Here is a 20,280-nt window from a genome sequence, read left to right as displayed (position 1 = left end):
TTCTTTTCAGCATAGCTGGTACAAGATAGCCCCCTTCTTTTTGCGTTGTAGACTGAGAGAGAGGGAATAACTTTATTTTGAATCTACTTCGAAGGGAGGATGTAACTCCTTCTCAGATGGGAAAGAAAAGCCGCTTCTCTTCTCCCCTTGTCGGCGCACCGTCTACCTCCGGCCATCTCATCGCCTCTGGAACTTCATATTTTGACACAAGCATAGCTATATATTGCCCCAGGTGAATGTCTTCCCAGAATTTTTTTTGTGTGGAAAGGGACAGACAACCGATTTTTGTGGAGTGCATGTCTTCTATCTGTCGTCTCTCTGTCCCTTTAAATCTGAAGTCGCTTTCAGAAGATCGGTGTAATTTTGCTTTTGTAAGCAGGCTTTGCCACACGTGAGTTCCACAGTGAAGCCTACTTATAAAGAATAGAACAGGATGCAATGGGTGCGAAGGCAACGGAACAAGACAACCGACGACGATCAGTTAGCGTGCGAGCGATTCCCGTCGAGACCCCGAATACTGCGAGTCTGGAAACGCAAGATGTTGGCATGCTGCAATCTTGCTGAACGCTTTCACAGGCGAGACGGTGCGGTTTGAGCGGGAATTTGCGGCCAAGCCACAACCCACAAACAGCTCCGGTCGTCATCCACCTTCTTGGAAGGGCACCGAATTTTCTCTGGAAATCAACGCCAAATGGCTTTAGACGGAACAAAAAAACCTACCTTATTTTAAAGAATATCTCGAAGCAAGCTCTAGCTTTTCAGAAGTGTTTCAGTACGTTCCAGAAATGTTTTCGCTAGGGACCCGGGCAGCCGTGCTCCGCCTCTAAAGCTGCTCCAGACACGTGCACAATCGTTATTCATTGCCTGAAATGACCGTAATAGATGCAGACTAGACCTCGAAAATGTACTGCTATAAGCGCCCGCCCCTAGTACCATATGGTTGCCATGACACACATAAAGCTCGTTTGTGCGTGGACCAACCGCGGTGGCGTAGTGGCTGAAATGTTGTGCTGTTGAGCTCGAGTTTCGATCCCAGTCGCGGTGGCTGCTTTTTAGATGAAGGCGGGAAGCGAAAACGCCCGCGTGTCGAGATTTCGGCACGAGTTAAAGATCCCCAATCGGTCAAAACTCAAAATTAATCTCACTCCCTACACTACGGCGCGCTTCATAGGTCAGGTGTATCTTGGGCGCGTTAAACACCCAAAATTTGATTGGGGAAGTTTTAACAGCGAAGCTGTTTAACAAATCGTAATTTTTCGTGTCCGCAGTTAAAAATACCGAGAAATTCCCCAGCGTGCGTACGTGCGCGCGGGCCTCGCGGCGGCCGCCCGGCCATCAACGAAACCACGAAAATGTCGAGCACTCGTGTTTGCGTGCCTCGCGAGGACCGCCCAGCGTCCCCGGCGCACGTTTGTCAAGCCAAGCATACCCACTTAGGGAGGTTGGCCTAGATTGGCGAAAAAATCTCCAGCGTTTTCTGTAATCGTGGCAACACTTGCTTGGAATGAGAAAGACTCCAGCGTTGGCTGTAATCGTGGCAGCGGTTGCTCGGAACGAGAAAAACACGTCATAGCGTACGCCCCTCTAAAGTGACGTCCAATGATTATCACTTCCAAAAATCACAGAAGCTTATACTTACAGCATCAGTTACGGAGTAAAGGCCGTTGCGGCATCGAACAAGAAGCAAATCAGCTGCAATTGTGGACTTAAACATTCGTGATGGCCGTGAAGGCTGCGTACGGCTTCGCTACCTCCTCTTACGGGTTAGTGTGCGCTTCCTCGATTTTTCGTTTGTGCGGGGGAGCCGAGAATGAACAAATCTGAATGAACAAGTCTGAATGAACGGGAATGAACAGTTTCAGCTTCGTGATAATCGACTTGAAAATTCAACGGTTTGGGGATGGATTCTTTAGAAAGTACAAACGTGCATAATTACACTGCTCGGGGCAATGTAATTGTGCAGTGCCGGGAGCTGTTTCGGGAGGGAAGGTGTTGTAAGGTGAGGAGTGCCTCTATGCAGGAAGGGTGCAAATCTAGCCGCCTCCTGTGCCAAATCACTCCATACCTCGTATCACGTTATGAACTTTGGCAGCCGTGTGTGTGGATTAATCTACAGACATTCACAGACACTGACCTACAAGGCTACTGGTGCGTCAGTGCTCAAAAGATGTCATCTTAACGATTTGTGCAAAGGGAAACTAACAGCCTTGAATACCTTGTGCAGGTGTAGACCGCTCCCCAGGTTGTGTGTATACCTACAACTCCTGTAGAAGAATGGAAACTGGCGTAGATTCATGATGTAACCCGCCGCGGTGGCTCAGTGGCTAAGGCGTTCTGCTGCTGAGCACCAGGTCGCGGGTTCGTTTCCTGGCCGCGGCGGCCGCTTTTCTTATGGAGGCGAAAACCGAGAACGCCCGTGTGTATGAGATTTCGGCGCACGTTAAAGATCCCCAGGTGGTCAAAATTAATCCGGAGCCATCCACTGCGGCGCGCCTCATCGCCTGCATTTCGTCGGCGCGTTAAACCCTACAATCACTCAAATCGATCAGATCCATGATGTACAAAACAACGCAAGTTAAACAAGGAAAAATTAAAAAACAACAAATGTTTTAACGCTACGATGTAGTCGCATCTTGTTTGGTCCTTCTCTATCTTGCGCTATTTTGCACACAATGAATACAGCACTAGTGTTTAGAAATCGAAACCTGCTTTCGTCCTGCTGCCCATGAAAATGCTTACGGGAATCGCAACGTCTCCTGACGCAGGGCAGTGTAGCCTACCTACCGCAGACGGCGTGCATCTTCAACATGACCATTCGAGATAACGTGCTGTTCGGCAAGCGCATGGAACCGATGCGCTATAGACGCGTCCTGGAAGCCTGCGACCTGGCGAGGGACCTCCAGTCGCTGCCTGCGGGAGACCTCACGGAAGTTGGGGAGAAGGTGCGTGCGTTGGTTTCATGCGAGAGAGAGAGAGAGAGAGAGAGAGAGAGAGAGAGAGAGAGAGAGAGAGAGAGAGAGAGAGAGAGTGGTGGTGGTTGCAAAAAGTTTATTCAGACAAAGGGAAGGGGTAGAAGGGCGTGGTTAGCCTTCTAAGTCCAGGAGACCTCCTGTCCGGGCTGCCTCCAGTGCGCGACGCACCAGGGCGACCTGGCGTTCCGGTGCGGAGCTGGTCAGCTCGGACTCCCACTGCCCAAGAGAAGGGGAGGGGTGGGGTGTGGCTGTTGGGGACAGGAGAAGATGAGGTGGTCGTTGTTGAGAGGGATGTGACGATGTGGGCAGTCGGGTGGAAAGACAGAAGGGGAAACGTGGGATAGGATGATGGGGTTAAAGTAGGTTTCGGTCTGTAGTCGGCGGAGGATGTAGGCCTGTTGGGCGGTGAGGGAAGAGTTGGGGGGCGGGTATCGCCGTCGGGAGTTAGTGTGGTGGGAGAGGATGGAGTTGTAAGTGGGGTCAAGAGGTGTCAGGGCTGCTGGGTCGGGGGGGGGGGGCGGAGTTTGGTCGTGACGAGGCGTTGGAAGTGCCCGAGTAAAGAGTGCGTGGGCTGCGGCGTGGGCCGCCTCATTTCCTGTCAGGCCGGAGTGGCCGGGGGTCCATTCAATGGAGAGGTCAATGTCTTCAGGAAGGCGTTGAAGAAGGGAAATGGCTGCTGGCGGGACGAGGCCGGCTTGGTAGAGGCGGCAGGCTTGCGGCGAGGCGATGATTATGGTCAGGTAGGGTTGGTGGCAGTGGGTTAGCGCAGCGTGGTCGATGGCGAGGGACTCGGCGGTGAGCGTGGGGATGTGGCGGTAGGAGGCCGTGGTGGGGAGTCGTCCCTCGTTGTTGAGGACTGCGATGGTGGTGCTGTGGCGGGTGGAGGGCTGGGCTATGTCGGTATAGCGGGTGTTGGGATCCGGCCGTAGCGTTTTTCGAGGAATCGGACGCGGGCGTTGCGGCGGCCTTGGTTGTAGAAGGGGTGCAAATGCTTGGGGACGGGAGGGACGTGGATGCGTTGACGAATGGAGAGGGGAATACGTTGGGGCGCGTGGGGGGTGGCAGGGGACGTGCGTCCGATGACCTGAAGTACCCGTCGACCAGCCGGTGTGAGGGAGAGTCGGTGCAGGTGGGAACTGCGTTGGGCTTCCAAGGTTTCTGTGAGGGTGTTGAGGAGGCCAAGCTGGAGGAGGCGTGTGTTGGAGGTGCAGGTATGGAGGTCTAAGGATGCTTTGTAGGTCTTGCGGGTCAGAGCGTCCAGCTTGTTAGCTTCCTGTATCTTGAGGTGGACGAAAGGGCAGCTGTATGTGAGGCGACTGGTGAGGAGGGCTTGAATGAGTTTGCAGGTGTCGGATTTTTTGAGTCCGTAGGTGGAGCCGCGGATAGAGAACGAAAAATATTGAATGTGAGCCCGTTCGGGGCGCCCAGCCAGACCTGCTAAGGTTGATGCTTTGGCAAACTGGTTGATGGTGAGAGGGAGGGGAACAACGCCAAAATGCCGAGACAAGAGACGAAGAAGACGGAAAACACAGCGCTTTCTTTGTCGTCTCTTTCGTCTCTTGTCTCGGCATTTTTGCGCTGTTCCCGTCCCTCAAACCCACAGCCACCGAGTAGTGATATCCAATGCAGAAGTGGAAGTTGCGGGGTGCGTTTAGCACACATGACACGATGGAGCGAAACAATAAAAACAGTACTAATTTGCTATTCCATATGTAATCAGCGCAAAGGTTTTACACCTAAGTAATTCACAAAACTCGCGTTATCATAGGAATAATATCAATCTCACGGTCATTTGTTATGGTAGTGTGCATGAGAAACTTCATACAGGTAAGTAATATAAATATTCCTGGCCAAGGCGGCCGCTTTTGTGATGGAGGCGAAAAGCGAAAATGCCCGCGTTTTTGAGATCTTGGCGCACGTTAAAGATCCCCAGGTGGTCAGAATTAATCCGGAGCCCTCTACTACGGCGCGCCTCATCGCCTGTGCAGTGTCGGCGCGTTATCTCACAGTCAATCAAATTTTACGCTCACTTCACTATTTAAAAGAGGATGGTAATAAGGAACCCCAGCGACGAGGTTCGGCAAACCGAAAAGCTTCGGTGGTCGTGTTAATTGCGACATATGAAATCCGACTCGTGGACTTCTTTTCTTGAATCTAGGGCGAGACCTTGAGTGGCGGCCAAAAGCAGAGGCTGGCATTGGCTCGGGCCGTGTACAGCGACAGCGACATCTACCTCATGGACGACACGCTGAGTGCCCTGGACGTGCACGTAGCCGCCAAGGTCTTCACACGGATCATCGGCAATCATGGCCAGATGAGGCACAAGGTACAACAGAACAGAAGCTGCCTCGAGCATGCTTCGGGTACTTTTAGAGCGAGAGCTCTACCCCGCTACGTCTTTCGAGGTCATTCATCGTGTCGCATTGACCTTGGGTGACCGGCGGGCAGGCAGCGCCTTTCTTAACGCTTCGACCTCTTGGAGCATCGCAGCTATGGCACCACACGGCTAAGCGACCGCGAAACGGGTGCTCACCTGAGTTGGATCGTTCTGCTGGGCTGGGCCGTATGTGAGCTTCCTTCCGCGCAAACGAACCACGTAACTAGGCGAGGGAGAAACGGCTGCTTCGCTGGCGCTTGGTCCCTCATTGTCGCCACCGATGGCGCCCCGGCTGGTCAGTCTGCGCGTGCCCGTCGGTGCAATCGAAACGATGAATACACTCATTTAGTAGATGTAGCCAGACGGCAGGCTGCGAACCCTCACGGAAAGGAAACTTTCACGAAACGGTATGTGCGTAATTTTTGCCTTCGATCGTGAAAACTAGGTTGATAAGTGCTAAACCCTGGCCATTTTTGTGCACCACTACGTAGCACCAGGAACGCCTCAGCGAGTATGCATGCTGTTATAAAAACTATGGCTGTATTATGGGTCTACCCTGCACTCCATATGTTTCCTCGACTCGAGTGTGTGAAGGATACCACACTGCTTTTACATGCGAAAATCGCTTTAAAGGATCTCCTCGACTGCAGGCTCGAATGGAGGCTCGAATGGAGAGGGATTCAGAACGCCCGGATTAGTCACACCGGTAACCGGCACTCATGGACTGCTGAGAATCCAGGTACAACATAACTGAAGCTGCTTCAAGCATGCTTCGGGTCCCTTTTAGTACAGCACCACATAAATCATTGAAGACATCTTAACGCCTACACTTTCGCAAAAGACACGGAGGTAGTTAAAGCAGGCTAACGTGGTGAAAGTCTTGTATAAATCGACAAATGTAAACCGACATAGTCACTATGTAGACCATAAGGGGATCGCTGAGCCACATCTAAAGCAGTCTGCAGACATCCCTAAACATAATATAGGAAAAAGGTTGAGATGCTGTCCGAATAAGTCGGAAGTTCCTATTTGAACGACAATTACAAAAATCAGGAGCAAGAAAGATCCCAATCAGCCTTCGTGGCTCGCTGACACCACAAAGGATAGGAATAAAGATTCTAGGGCTCAGATTTCAAAGTAATGGAAGCCTACGTCAACGGTAGCCTTTCTTCAGCAAGATGCCAAATCTTACATCTGCTCAGAAAGATTACCATTCGTATTTTTGGCCTTAATGAAGCAAACACGCTCCGTATTATGAATGTGTTGCTGATCTCAAGACGGAATACACATTCCATTCCTCACCCTTTCTAAAGTGGAAAAATTTGACTGGAGAACCCTGTTCAAAAATTAGCACTCACACTTCAGCAAAATCGGGCACCTCTAACACCACATACAAAAATTTGACCGCGAAGTTCGCTGCAGATTCCGTCGAAAGACGACCGTCTTCTGCCACCTTTGTTACCTAAATGCCTGTCTCATTTCGCCCGCCCACCTTTCAAGGTCTTCACCTCCCTTTTCGCACCTGCCCCGACAAGTGCGGTGGAGGTTTGTTCAAGTCCATTTAATTTTCCCGCCTTCCACTGCTTGTGCGCCACCTACTGGAACTTTCCTGTACTGTGGAACTTGGAATGCCGGCACGAGGTCTGGGCTCGAACGTGGGCCCTTTTTGTACTTTGAGGTCAAAATAGTTTCACCGCGTATGCATTTTTGATTTGATATCCACGGCTCAGCACCATTTTCACCAGTTATGCACCAGCACCAGCTATGTATTGGTGTTTTGCCTCGAATGTGCATAACGTTTTCTTTTTGCTCAACAATGTACGGTACGAGATTTAGTGGTTTGGGTAGGCTGAGCTTATATAACCTCCTCATTTCAAGACTGTTTTGCCATTTGGCCGCGTGGTTGAATCGAGGGAAAGAAACAGACGGACGGACGGAAGGATGAACGGACGGACGGACGGACGGACCAAAATTTCCGAGTTCAAGTAGCTCAAGACGTTACGGCTATCATCTTTCATAGCAACAGTTCATCTTGAAATTCAGATTCAATATCGATACTTGCGTACGAACGGGGCGGATGGATTCTAGAGTGTAAGTTCTCTACATCCAGATATCGCTATAAATTTCTAAAAATGTCTGCTAATTGAATTCTTTTTAAGTTTTCTTTTCTTTATTTTGGTCGGTGATGTAAATATATACCGATATACTGACGAAGTGCCTTTAGTTTACTAATTATGTTTTTTTCCGAAGACGCAAGGGGTACGGTAGAGTTGGTGAATTTACCCTATTTTTATACGTATTTGCAACGTTCCTTTGCGGACTTCTTTGTTTATTCTTTTTGTTTTCCTCTTTTCTTCTTTTTTTTCTTTTTTCTGTTTTGTTTTCTTTTTGTTTGCTCTTTTTCCTGATTCTTCGTTTTTAGGGAGAGATTTGCGGGCAAGTTGTTCTAAATCGTGTTTGAGCCTCCCGCGCAAATGTCACGTAGCTCGGATGAGCCACGCAACGAGGACGACGACGTAGGACTCGAAGGACGGATGAATGTGCAGAACGCAGCGTGTGCTGGGCTTCTGTGCTTTTTGTGAACTTGAAAGAACGAGACGCTTGCTTTCATAGACGCCTGATTTCGCATTTCCTTTCTCGGGCGCCATTCGACGCCGAGGGTGGTTTTTGCACACGTGTCTGGCGCGGGCTCGTCAACTGCCCTCCCCCTCACACCTTCGGAGGATCGTCTCGCGCCGCCTCAGCAAACCGCCTCACTCCCCCACAATTTCGCGACACTCTCCTCCTCCGTTTTCTTTTAGTCTTCGGTGTTCCCATCGCTCGCTCGGTTACGACGACGCCGCCGCCGCCGCCAAACCGCAGTAGCGGAAATTTCTTGTGCTTAGCAGTGAAAATGGGCGCAGCTCGCTAGATTTCAGTGAATAAATATCTCTAGGTGGTGGAAATGAATCGGTAGTCCTCCACTACGGCGCTTCATAGTACCGGTGTAGTTTCGCAGCGTCAAACATCCGCAATCGAGAACTGCGACAGGAGGTTTTCAACCTTCGTGGTTATCGTATGTTTCTCTCCTTTTCATCCAGACGCGAATCATGGTTTGCAACCAAGGCATGTTTTTGAGGCACGTCGACAAACTGCTCCTCATGCGGGAGAAGCGCGTGCTCACCTTCGGATCATTCGAAGAGCTGCACACGGACCCGAGGGCGCCCGAGACACTGCTGCTTGGAAGCAAGCCGGAATCATCGGCCAGAAAGCACGTCGGAGATGGGTGACTGTTCGCCTCTTGTCTGTCCCGGCACGTATACAACATGTGTCGCGAAACAGTGTATATTAAACAAACAATGTACGGAAGCAGAAATAACGAGTGTTTGCTGCCATAGGTCAGTTCTGAAGCCATCTAGGTCTCTTAGTTAGGCAGATTCAGTTATCTGTACTGGCAAGCGCGGGATACAAAATCGAAGAAGCAGGAATAGTGGTTAAACAAAGCTGTTTGGCAAGTTGGTGCATTGTGTGAAAAATAGAGCGCGACTTGGACAACGACAGTAAAGAAGGACGACGGGACAAGCGCTTGGAGCGCTTGTCCCGTCATCCTCCTTTACTGTCGTTGTCCAAGTCGCGCTCTATTTTTCAAACATAAGGCATAGTGATGTACGTTCAATACAACTTTGCCCCTGCTACTGATCACCCATACTCATTGTGCATGATAACTTGCTGTTACCGCTAGGGGGTTTTGATTAATAGCAATATACCTCCAGGTTGTTTTTTTTTCATTGTAATAAAAGTTAAAAACTATTAGTATACAAGGGAGTGGTGTAAATAGGCCGCTGCGGCCGTGGGCACTGTGACTGATATTTGTAAACACCTGTTGTGTCCCACCTAAATGTATTCCAGGGTTCTTTTTCGAAATGAGTCAAATACAGAAACCGGAACTACATAAGATAAAGCTGTATAGTGTAAAGAAAAACTCGGCAACTTTCCCCTAGAACAGAGGTTGCAACGAAATAGGCGCATAACGCCGAGAGAACGTGTACGCAGATCGTATTTCATATCCAAAATGATCAAGATTCTGTTGTGGCCCGGATGAAAATGAAACAAATGTATTTCCCGAATGGGAGTGTGCTTTGGTATGACGATGATATAACAAACATGGCAGCCTCCCTGTGAGTTCCCACCTGACAGCTCCGAGAGTCTTAGGGGATTAAGGATTTAACTAGAATATTAGTAAACTGATAACTAATTAAATAAATAATAAATTAGCATTTATTATTTATTTTTTATTACTTATGTCAGCACACTTCCCCTAGTTGACACGTAAAACATATCACACATATAGCTTTGAAAGCGTTGCATTTAGGTCCGGAAACAAAGTTTCGCGCTTTTTATCAAGTTCAGTTTAGGTTAATTTGACTCATTTCGAGAAAAAAACTTCACATATATTTCTTTTCAGGTATTCTCCCAGCGAGCAAGACCGAAATGCTACCGCTGGAAAACTTATAAGCGACGAGGTTCGAGACGATGGCTTGGTAAGTGTGCCACTATGACTATGTCGCCAGAAAGACATTCGATAGAAGCAACAAAACTTGTTGCCCACATCCAGGACCACTTTGATTGATTGATTGCTAATGGTATCCCCTTTGTACCGGAGTAATTACGTGTTATTTTACCAAAGAAACTGATATAACTATGTTTTGTACTCTTCGCTTAATTCGAGGGCAGGATCAAAATAGTTTTTTTTCTGTTACAGCTGGCAGCTGTCGTAGGCAGTATAGTAAAAGTTCGTTAATTCGAAGGGGAGCACAACATTGTTCGAATTAAACGTAGTTCGAATTAGCGGGAGGGCGCTAGAATGAATGAAAATCATGCCACAATGCGCGGGCTGAACTCCAAGAAGCCACCTCTGGACTCGTTATCACGAATTAGGCGCTACTACACGTTTGTGGCAGGTAATTTCGTAAGTAATGTTTTGCAAATAGTAAAGACATGCGCCGGAGCACTGGCGCCGGTGGCGCGGCGCCCTTTGTAGAAGCGAAATGAGCTGTTGCAGGAGCGTAGCGTGCGCGCGCCACGCTGTTGTTTTTCTGCTTCGTTGTTTTTCATCTCTAGCAAATTTGGTTTGCTTTGGGTTTGCAACACATTGTAATCACTCTGGGCCGACTTCTTCTGCGAGGAACGATGAAAATCATAGTTCAAATTAGCGGTCCTGCAGTGGATACCGACGCATTGAAATTATCGGGAGTTTTCTTTTATTGAAATATACAGGGCTGTGCCGGGACCAGGTCGTGAGGTCGAATTAACCAGAAGTTCGAATTAACCGAGTTCGAATTAATGAGCTTTTACTGCATTGCCCTCCGTGCTTTTCGCCCACCAGCATTCTAATTTTCTTCTAGTCGTCCCGACAGCCTCTGCGCTCACCCTAAATCCCAGGTTTCTGGAAGCCGAGTATTTCCCTCATGTAGATTTGAATGGATACACTCGCATTCAACACTATGTGCCGCATAGTTTCTGTTCCGTTTCTGCAGACCAAACTAGAGACTATTCTAGGACAACGACCCCTATAATCGACTTCGCAGAAGGCAACAAAAGCCCTTCTGCGTTTTATGAAGGACACAGGTTCAGCTGAGAGACTATAGTGCCTCCGAAGGGACTAAAATGTGTGCGCGACCCCGCCCCTATCCCCTCGTTTTCACCTGCCCTCTCTTTTATCCCCTGCACACCCCTTCCCCAGTGCCGAGTAGCAATCCGGGCTCTAAGCCTGGATAACCTCTCGGCCTTTCCTTTCGCTTTTCTTCTCCTCCTATTCCTCCGCAGACCACGCAAACCACATTATTTTTTGTATTCTTCCCCACATAGCTCTTACTTCTCAAGAAACCTGCTCTAGCCTCAAAAAGCAAAGCACTGCCCTTGGAATTATCGTATAGATTTTCCTTCCTGATATCCGATTTATGACGTAAGCCAACGCCACCTGTATAACATTGCCTATCGCGTCAGCTGATGGGGCGAAACAGCCACTTTCGTGTTGCTCTTTACTGCCCTACCCCGCTGGCTAGCCTTTCCGCGTGCTGCTGGCCTGAGTACCGTCCGGCGGGCAACACCGCTTCACCGAAACTATGCGAAATGGTTTACAGGGTTTGTCCAGCCATTGCGAGATGGCGGTCGTATATACGGCTCCAGGTTTAGGGCCATTTACACAGCGTTGCAGGGGGCGGCAGAAAGTTAGATGGGCAGATGAGATCAAGAAGTTTGCAGGGATAAATTGGTCGCTGTTAGCACAGGACCGGGATAATTGGAGATCTATGGCAGAGGCCTTTGCTCTGCAGTGGGCGTAGATAGGCTGGTGGTGGTGATGATGGTGATGATGATGATGACACGCCTAGTTTATCCCCTGATCAGTGGTGCGGCGCCCGCCGGCGGACGTTCCTCAGGCGTCCCTACCGCTTCCATTGGAAAGCGGCCGACGTGACGAGCAATGTTATACAGGCGGCGTTCGCCCAGCCTTTGCGTCCGTATTTTCTCGATGTCTGCCTGTCAACCACCACCAAACTGCGTGTCAAGCTCGAGTGGTGACGTAAAGCGGAACGCCTGCTTCCGCTCGCCACACCACGAATGAGCGGCCGAACTTTATGGCGTCCATGGAAAACAGGTGACAGGCAGCGTTCGCGACGTTTAGACTGCTCATGGTGTGAAATGCCCAGGAAAAAAAAAGTTGCAGAAGATTACTTGAAGTATCCTTATGAGATAACAACGGAAAAACGTTACTTTTTGGCTAAGTTCGTCGACTAGGCTTCTTGCCGACTTCGACGCTAAGCCTACCACCTCGACATCGCACTCACTGTTTGTCTTGTAATTCTACTCGCAGGGATGTATTGATCTTCTCCGGTCCTTCGCCGCGATGTCTGGCGTCTGTCTCTTGCTGGCACTGCTCAGCATAGTGGCTCGCGCGGTGGTCAAGACACTTTTGCTCATCTGGATAAAGTTGTGGACTGATGGCAGCCTCACGGAGGAAAACGGAGGCCGCTCTAACGCCACTTGGGTTACAGTGCTTGCCGTGCTCTGCCTTTGTGACCGTAAGTACACGGGTTCTGTGCCGTATGAACAGCTGACAGGTCAAAGTTTAGAATGGTTCCAATCACTTTAGGCCTAAGAGGCGACAGCAGTCTACATGAAGGGGGCATGAAGACAAAATAGTGTGTTCAGTTTGAAAAAAAAACTTGCCTCTGTTACCTTTTCAGCTTCAATCATTCCAGCCACGAAAGGGTTTTTTTAGCGAAAAACCATAAAAGTATAAAAAAACTGCCGAATACTGATCCACAGTCACGGAATACAGAGACCAACTGAAAACATAGTTAACATCAGTGTGTTAACTGCGCGTTGACATTAAAGTGATGCAATCAAACGAAACTAAAGGCCCCACTACAATGGCCCAGTCATGTTTCTTCACGGTAGCTGAGGCCACAGGCCCACCAATCACAGTAACAGAATTCTGTTACATCATAAAGGAATCGCTGGAAAGTGGCTGGGGAGTGTTGCTGCTTCGTGTGTTTTCTTTAATATCTAGACTGTTTGTTTAAGGTTTGCGACAAAACTAGCGTCGGGATAGGGATGCATGGACTTCGAAGTGCTCATATGAGACGCCACAGCATTGGAGCTGTCTGTAACAACGTATCAAAAGTCCCACGAGGAGCCATGAAAAAAAAATGCAGAACGATTTTGCACTGCAAAAACGTTAATGTGTTGAAAACATTTTAAAGAAATCCAACATAAAAAAAAACCTGCACTTTTTCGTCTAACGACGACGATGGCTGAACGCGAAGCTTTGTTGTGACGGATTCTTTGGTTGTCGTCTGAGTTTGGAGTGAGCTTCGACCATATCGAAATGGAGCAATCGGATTGCTCCATTTCGATATGGTCGAAGCTCACTCCAAACTGGTCAACATACGTGAGGTATACAAAGCGCTAAGCGAACCACCTGAATGGTTACCAATGCTTGATGACCTTGTTCAACTGAAGAGATTTTAAACTTGTGTTTATCGCAAAGGTGGCGAATGTTATAAAATCACTGTAACCTAGTTTTTCGTTTGAGACAAACGGTAATAAAGAAAAAAATGGAGCAATCGGATAGACGCCGGCTTCGTAACCAGAGGGACCCTGGTTCGATTCCGGTCCCAGGAACATTTTTTAATTTCACTTCAACCATGATCATTAATCATCATCATCATCAAAGAAAGTTGGTTTTGCTGCAGATCGTTTTTGTGTTGCACACGCCATCAGTGCGAACACTAAAGTTTCGCTTAAAAAGGGCAGCCGAGCTATTTGAGTAGCCTATCCTGTGGTGAGTCTGGTGACGGGCACGACCACCACATTCAACAGAACGTTAAACAACATACCAACAGAGATTAAAGTATACTTTCACCTTCACATTCCTAGAAATCCTAAAGTTTGTCGTCATACATTGTCGCGCCCTCGTAAGAAGTAACGCTAAACTGCGATCATAAAGCAGCTAATTTCAGCAACATTTCCCCGCAAGACAAAATAAAGAGACATACCCCAATGATGGGTAATAGTTTCGCATCCACACAGTCTAAGAATTCTTATGGGCCCCAACCCGAAGAGGTCGAAGAGGTGGCCATCGCACTGGCCATCAAAGACCCGGGCTTCCGCACCGTCCTCAGCGACTCGCGGCAAACAATCAGGAACTTTGCTGCTGCGACGAAGATATTAAACGAGACACCGAGACACCTGGAAAGGGCAAGAATCAAGTGGTTTCCGGCACACGCAGGGGAAGTGTCGGACACCAACGCAAACCGTAACGAAACCGCACACGCCCGCGCTCGTGAACTAACGGACCGCGCCGGGTTATGTTATAGCCTTGTTTAAGTATAAAGGTGTCTATGGCCGTGTCGAGCGGTGATCACTTGTGGTTTAGCACACGAGATCAAATGACCAGCTTTAAAGAGATCACCACGGCCTATCGGCTCGCCGGACGCGCGCTCCTGCCGCCCTGTAAAGGGCTGAACAGGGAGAAGGCAGTCATATACAGGCAGCTCCAAACAAGAACAGTCATGAGCCCGGCTTTCATGCACAAGATTTTCCCTGAGGCACAACCCGGCGGTACGTGTAGGGTGTGTCGCAACGCTCCCGCTACTCTTGAGCACATCGTCTGGGACTGTCTCAACTTCCAATAAGATCTCTTCGCCTTTGAAGAGGCGAAGGAGATCTGACAACCAAGACCTCCAACTCGAAGCCGTCCAGTGGGTCATCGTGGCGTTGGCCAGGCAGGAGTCTCTGCAGCCCGGTAACGGGCGGGGAGCTTCTAACCCTGGTGGCGATAGCGAGGACGACACTGGCCAAGTCTGTAGTCTTAACTTGGACTTCTACTGCAGGCACAATAAATGTTTTTCCAATCCAATAAGACGAGAGGTCTCCTATGCTACATCTTTCAAGCAGTGTGTCAAGTGACCCTCCGCCTCCGGCGCGCAAGCTGCTCCTATTTTATTGCTTTGCTCTCTCGTATCCTCGCCGCTGCGGCACCACGTGACTAGGTGAGCGTTTAACGGCTGCTTTGCTTGCGCTTGGTCTCTCAGTCTCGCCGTAGATTGCGCGCCGGCTGGACTGTCAGTGCGTGCCCTTCAGAGCAGACAAAAGGATGAATCCCATCATCCAGCAGATATAGCTAGACGGCAGGCTGTGTAATCTCGAGCAATGACAAAATTTCACAAAACACTGTGCATAGTCTTTACTTAGCTCGTGATAAGTAGTTTGGAAGTTTTAAACCTGGGGCCGTGTTCTCGTGTTCGTCCGTTTTGCGTTCTTTTTATTGTGACGTACTTCCAGTTGTATGTGGGCTTTGGATTGACTTTTGCGCGGCTGTTCTTGTAAACATATTTTAAACGACTAAAGTTATTTTAAACTATCTTCTATGTGTTCATTGTTCCTCCAGCGAACCAACAAGACCGCGACGAAAAATCGTCTGCTCCGAAAAGCCGCCGCTCATAGCTCTGCCGTGCTTGCATGGCGTCATATCTGGGTGCTCGCTTTTGCCAATCAGGGCTTGCTCAAAACGGACACTATTGAAACGGACTCCAAACAGACAAAACACGAGAATACCGCCCCTAAACCATCTTTTGTTGGGAGTACCTTGTGCAGGTATTTGCATACCGGCTGCCGCAGTTTTCTTTTTTTTAACAAAATTTCAATCCGTCCTATGCGCAGTACTCTTCAGTACTCTGGGCGGCTGCCTGCTAGCGGTCTCGTCTGTCATCGCGTCTGCATAAAGGCATGCTCCGACGACTGCTGTTCAGTCCGGTGTCCTTCTTCGACTCGACGCCTCGCGGCCGGGTGCTCAACCGCTTCTCCGCAGACCTCGACCGGGTGGACTCCGGACTCTATCTTATCGCCAAGGAAGTGCTGCAGACGCTCACCGTTTCTGTGGCCAGGCTAGCCGTGGTCGGAACGCAGGTGCCGCTGGCGTGCGGCCTCGGAGTGGCGGCCACGGCAGTATACGTCGCTGTGGTGGTGAGTGTAAAACAGACAAAGTGAAGTAAACGAAATCCTCCTTTAGTGAAACATTCTGTATATATGGAATTATGTGAATATGGAATTCATACGAAGTGTTGCGCACTCAGCATAACTAGTCCGTATAACCTTTCTAAGAACATAAGAATGAAATTGTTTCTCAGAATAGAAACGTTTGGCACAAATATCGTCTTTGTGCCTTAATTAAAACAGAGAATACGGCACCATATGCTTTTCATATGGTTTCCGTATACCCCGTATACACGGAATTCATACGGACCATGATTTGGGCGTTCTGGCAGTCGTGCGGAGATAAACCATCATCCCCACCATCGTCATCGTCAGGATCGCTGCCGCTGTCTCCTGAAGTCGCCTTGTCGGAAATGTCCTCCCACAGAAAGTGGTCCTCAGTGCAATCAAGGGCGTTCGAGATGCCGCATTTCTTAAAAGAGCGACTGACGAGCTCCTCTGCGATGCTGGCCCACGCATCCGCGATCCAGCCACAAAGCACCGCTGGAGAAGCCCGCGTCAGCCATCCGGTAGCTGTCAAGCTGTCACTTACGGGTCTCCTACCTCATTCACTCTTGGTAGCAGGACCTGATGCAGTCTTTGAAAGGCTTGTTGATGGAAACGTCTAGCGGTTGCAGCTGGGATGTCATTCCTCCTGGAATGACAATGAGTTCGGTGCGGGTTTCGCGCAACAACTTCTTCACGGAATCGGCCAGGTGGCAGCGAAAGGCGTCCAACACGAGCACTGACGGGAACCCCCAACAGTGCTGCAGGCCGCCGACACCACACAGACTTTATTCAGTCAAGCACCAGTTGCTTTCTCCACCCGCGAATGCTGCCTTCAGTGACGCCGAACTGCCGTCCTGCGGCGCAATTCCTGATGGTCTCGGCACATAAAAGAACTTTTCTTTTAATTGCAGCCGAATACTGCCTTCGTGCACCCGACATCGTGATAGACTTGCGGTGAACGTGCCGATCCTTCGCGTGGTCAAAACAATAAAAATGGCACTGGCTGAGAGAAGCAGCAGCCAGCTAACGCCACCGCAAGATGGCGCACCCTCCGCTGAAACTGAAACCGAAAGTGCAAATTTTCGGCGGAAAACTTTGGGATCCACATATAATACGAGGCACAAATTTTACATAGTTAAAATTTGGAAAAAAAAATCGAGTTATACGCGGGTTTTCACGGTAAGCAAGCAGAAATAATGCGCACTGATGAACGAAGCTTAGTTAGTGGAGGCATTTACTACAGCTGTCACACAGCTTGTCTAAACGGGTGTCTTGTTTAACGTGAGATGATGGCACAATACAGAACGTGCTTAGCCCATCGTACACGAAAAATTATTAAATAATAGTAATTTCTTTCGGACACCTGCCGATACGGGATCAGCCGCTTAGGTCGGATTCTTTTTTCCTCTTTGTTTAGTAGTGCTTCAATTTCCTCGATGTTCGCTGATGCAAAACTGACGCATAAAGCATTTGTGCATGACGCGTAATGCGAAAAAAAGCGATACTGAACATCCAGACTTCATCCGCATAACTATAAAATTTCGGACACCCGATAAGATGTAAGGAAGTTCTGCAACCGAATTCCTACCCGGGATGGAAATTTCTCTGAAACTGATATCCTATAAATGCCCGCAAGAGCCAGAATATGCGCACGCCGGTGCCTATAGCAATTGCTTGGGACATTACGCTCCGCAACGTTTTGAGTGTGTAGTAGCCGGAAAAGTACTTTCCAGTATAAGATTAAACGCAATGATCTAACCTTGGCACCAGCTCCCGTCACTGAGCTGTTGCAGGTATCGACATATTTGGCATTCGGAGTTGCGTTGCTTCACCGGAGTTCATTTCTAGTCCTGGGGTTCGGCCTGTTCTAGAAGTAAACATCATCCAGAATACCTGCAAGGCTACACTAGGTTGATGCAACCATGCTATGAAGGCTCTTTGGGATACAAACAGCACTGCCTCACCAGAGAAGGATCTGGCCACCACCCTGGTGTGGTACTAGGTCACAACCTTCTATGACTGAACTACATAGCTTTGTTGCTTTGCTAAGTAGCTCGGGGGACGAATTGCAAAGTAGAAATAATAAGAAGAAACGGACGTGGACGGGGCATGTAATGCATATGCAGGATAACCGTTGGTCATTAAGGGTAACAGAGTGAACCCCTGGAGAAGGCAAGCCTGGCAGGGGGCGGCAGAAAGTTAGATAGGCAGATGAGATCAAGTGTGCGGGGATAAATTTGTCGCAGTTAGGACAGGACCGGTATAATTGGAGAATAATGAGATACGGCCTTTGCCCTGCAGTGGGCGTAGATAGGCTGGTGATGATGGTGATGACATATATATATATATATAGCTTTCGGCCCTCAGGCCCCAGCAGCTGCAGAACTCTCGACCATGGCGGCGGTCAGGCCAATGATACAGCAGAGGGTGCAAGGAATCTCTGGGTCTGGAGAGGCCACCTCCGGAATTATTTCAATGCACGATATCTCTTTAGCGATTCTCGCAGGCCTCGGCCCTCGCGCTGCTAATCTACCACGAGATAACTAAGCATTACAGACTGAAGCCAGGAGAGAGCACTTAGGCTGCCTGAAATAAACACATTTCCACACTCCATGAAATTGCATTCAATGTAAGCCACCCATTACTCCGCTCTGTGCCAGTGTTGTTGTGAACCAGTCATGTTCTACTAAATAGTGTGGGGGTTGTCAAAAACACCCAAACTAGACAGAACTCCCCGTCCGTCTCATGAGCAGTGCTGTCCAGTTCCATCCCGGATGACCAGCTTCGGTTGGTGGGAAGGGCCGTTGCAGCTGGCATAACGAATGGAGTCCTGAAGTGAGGACATCACTCTGCAGATGTTCTGATGATAAGTTATTCTCTCTCTCTCTCTCTCTCTCTCTCTCTCTCTCTCTCTCTGTGTGTGTGTGTGTGTGTGTGTGTGTGTGTGTGTGTGTGTGTGTGTGTGTGTGTGTGTGTGTGTGTGTGTGTGTGTGTGTGTGTGTGTGTGTGTGTGTGTGTGTGTGTGTGTGTGTGTGTGTGTGTGTGTGTGTGTGTGTGTGTGTGTGTGTGTGTGTGTGTGTGTGTGTGTGTGTGTGTGTGTGTGTGTGTGTGTGTGTGTGTGTGTGTGTGTGTGTGTGTGTGTGTGTGTGTGTGTGTGTGTGTGTGTGTGTGTGTGTGTGTGTGTGTGTGTGTGTGTGTGTGTGTGTGTGTGTGTGTGTGTGTGTGTGTGTGTGTGTGTGTGTGTGTCTATCCAGGGAAGGTGACTGTAAAGTCGATGGAGACTCTAATTAACAACATTGGGGGGCATAGAATGAAATAGACCAGACCGGCGTGGTTGGAGGTCAATGAGAGAGGGAGACCTTCTTGCTGCAATGGACCTAATTAGGGGACTGATGACGACGATGTATTTTTCCTGTACACTAACACTCGCAGGCTGTCACGGTACGGGCTGCCAGCGATCTTTGCATCCAGGAGAGCGCCATGATGTCCCGAGTCCTGCAGCACTTGGCGGAGACGCGAGACTCGATGACCAGCGTGCGCTGCTTCGACGCGGTGGCCCTGATCTGCCGACGCTTCTACCGGCTCGTCGACGGCGCTTTCAAGCCACTCTGCGCCGTGGTGGCATGCGTGCGCTTTACACGCGTCACTGGAGGAGTAGCCGGTTTCTGCGTCATCCTGGCCTCTGTGCTCACCGTGTCACTCTCGAGCACGCCTCCGTCACAGGGTGGGCTGGGCCTCGCCCTCAGCTCGTCGATGTCGGTGAGCATGAACATTCGCCAAGTCCGCTATACCTCGTTCCGATTAACGTGCAGAACTTGACGTGTTGGCAGATGATCAAAGACAAGCATATCAAAAAAGATTGACTAGAACAGAGAGAGGACGACCAGGACTACCGTGAGAGATGATCCAAGTTAGGTTAAGGGAGCACGCGAACAATGTAAGAAATGCGCCGGAGGGAAGAGGCGCAGAAGGCTTCTTGGCAAGCTATTGTGGAACCTGTAATGACTGCTTTCCAGATTTGGAAAATGCCTCCGTCATTAGTAAGTGCAAACCAGGGCTGTCGAGTGAAGTCGTTGAATTGGATTGATTACTGACACTTGGTGAGGCGTGCGTCAGCGGGGCTGCTATCACCCTCTGTGAAAAAGAACCAAGCCTTCTACGAATCCGAGGACGAGCCTTCTGTTGGACAGTTACCTATACGTATATACTGTTGTTTATTTGCACTTAAGTCGGAAATCAGCGCAGTTGTCGTTGTCCTCCGCCTGTCCTTGTGTCTTTTTCGCGCTGTTTTTCCTAGCTCGTTCCGAAGCCCTATAGGGGAGAGTGAGAACAAGCAAACGGCGGGACAGCCAACAGTATTTTGTGTAGTGTAAGCCCTCTAGTTAAATATGACCGTTTCGTATA

General features: G+C 49.3%; 1 protein-coding gene across 1 annotated transcript in view; it reads left to right on the top strand.

The window, feature by feature from the left end:
- Nucleotides 1-20,280, top strand: part of LOC144139726 (multidrug resistance protein mrp-7-like) — a 51,375-nt gene that overhangs the window by 12,368 nt on the left and 18,727 nt on the right. Inside the window, exons 5-10 of the mRNA XM_077672008.1 lie at nucleotides 2,766-2,942; nucleotides 5,131-5,298; nucleotides 8,430-8,614; nucleotides 14,548-14,594; nucleotides 15,620-15,858; nucleotides 19,309-19,635. Coding sequence (XP_077528134.1) covers nucleotides 2,766-2,942; nucleotides 5,131-5,298; nucleotides 8,430-8,614; nucleotides 14,548-14,594; nucleotides 15,620-15,858; nucleotides 19,309-19,635 — 1,143 coding nt within the window. The remainder of the gene's footprint in view (nucleotides 1-2,765; nucleotides 2,943-5,130; nucleotides 5,299-8,429; nucleotides 8,615-14,547; nucleotides 14,595-15,619; nucleotides 15,859-19,308; nucleotides 19,636-20,280) is intronic.

This window comes from Haemaphysalis longicornis, unplaced genomic scaffold (genome assembly GCF_048455015.1).
Source record: "Haemaphysalis longicornis isolate Haplotype H1 unplaced genomic scaffold, Haemaphysalis longicornis Haplotype H1 scaffold_5, whole genome shotgun sequence".
NCBI classification, from domain to species: Eukaryota; Metazoa; Arthropoda; class Arachnida; order Ixodida; family Ixodidae; genus Haemaphysalis; species Haemaphysalis longicornis.
This window is presented reverse-complemented; position numbering and strand designations above follow the sequence as displayed.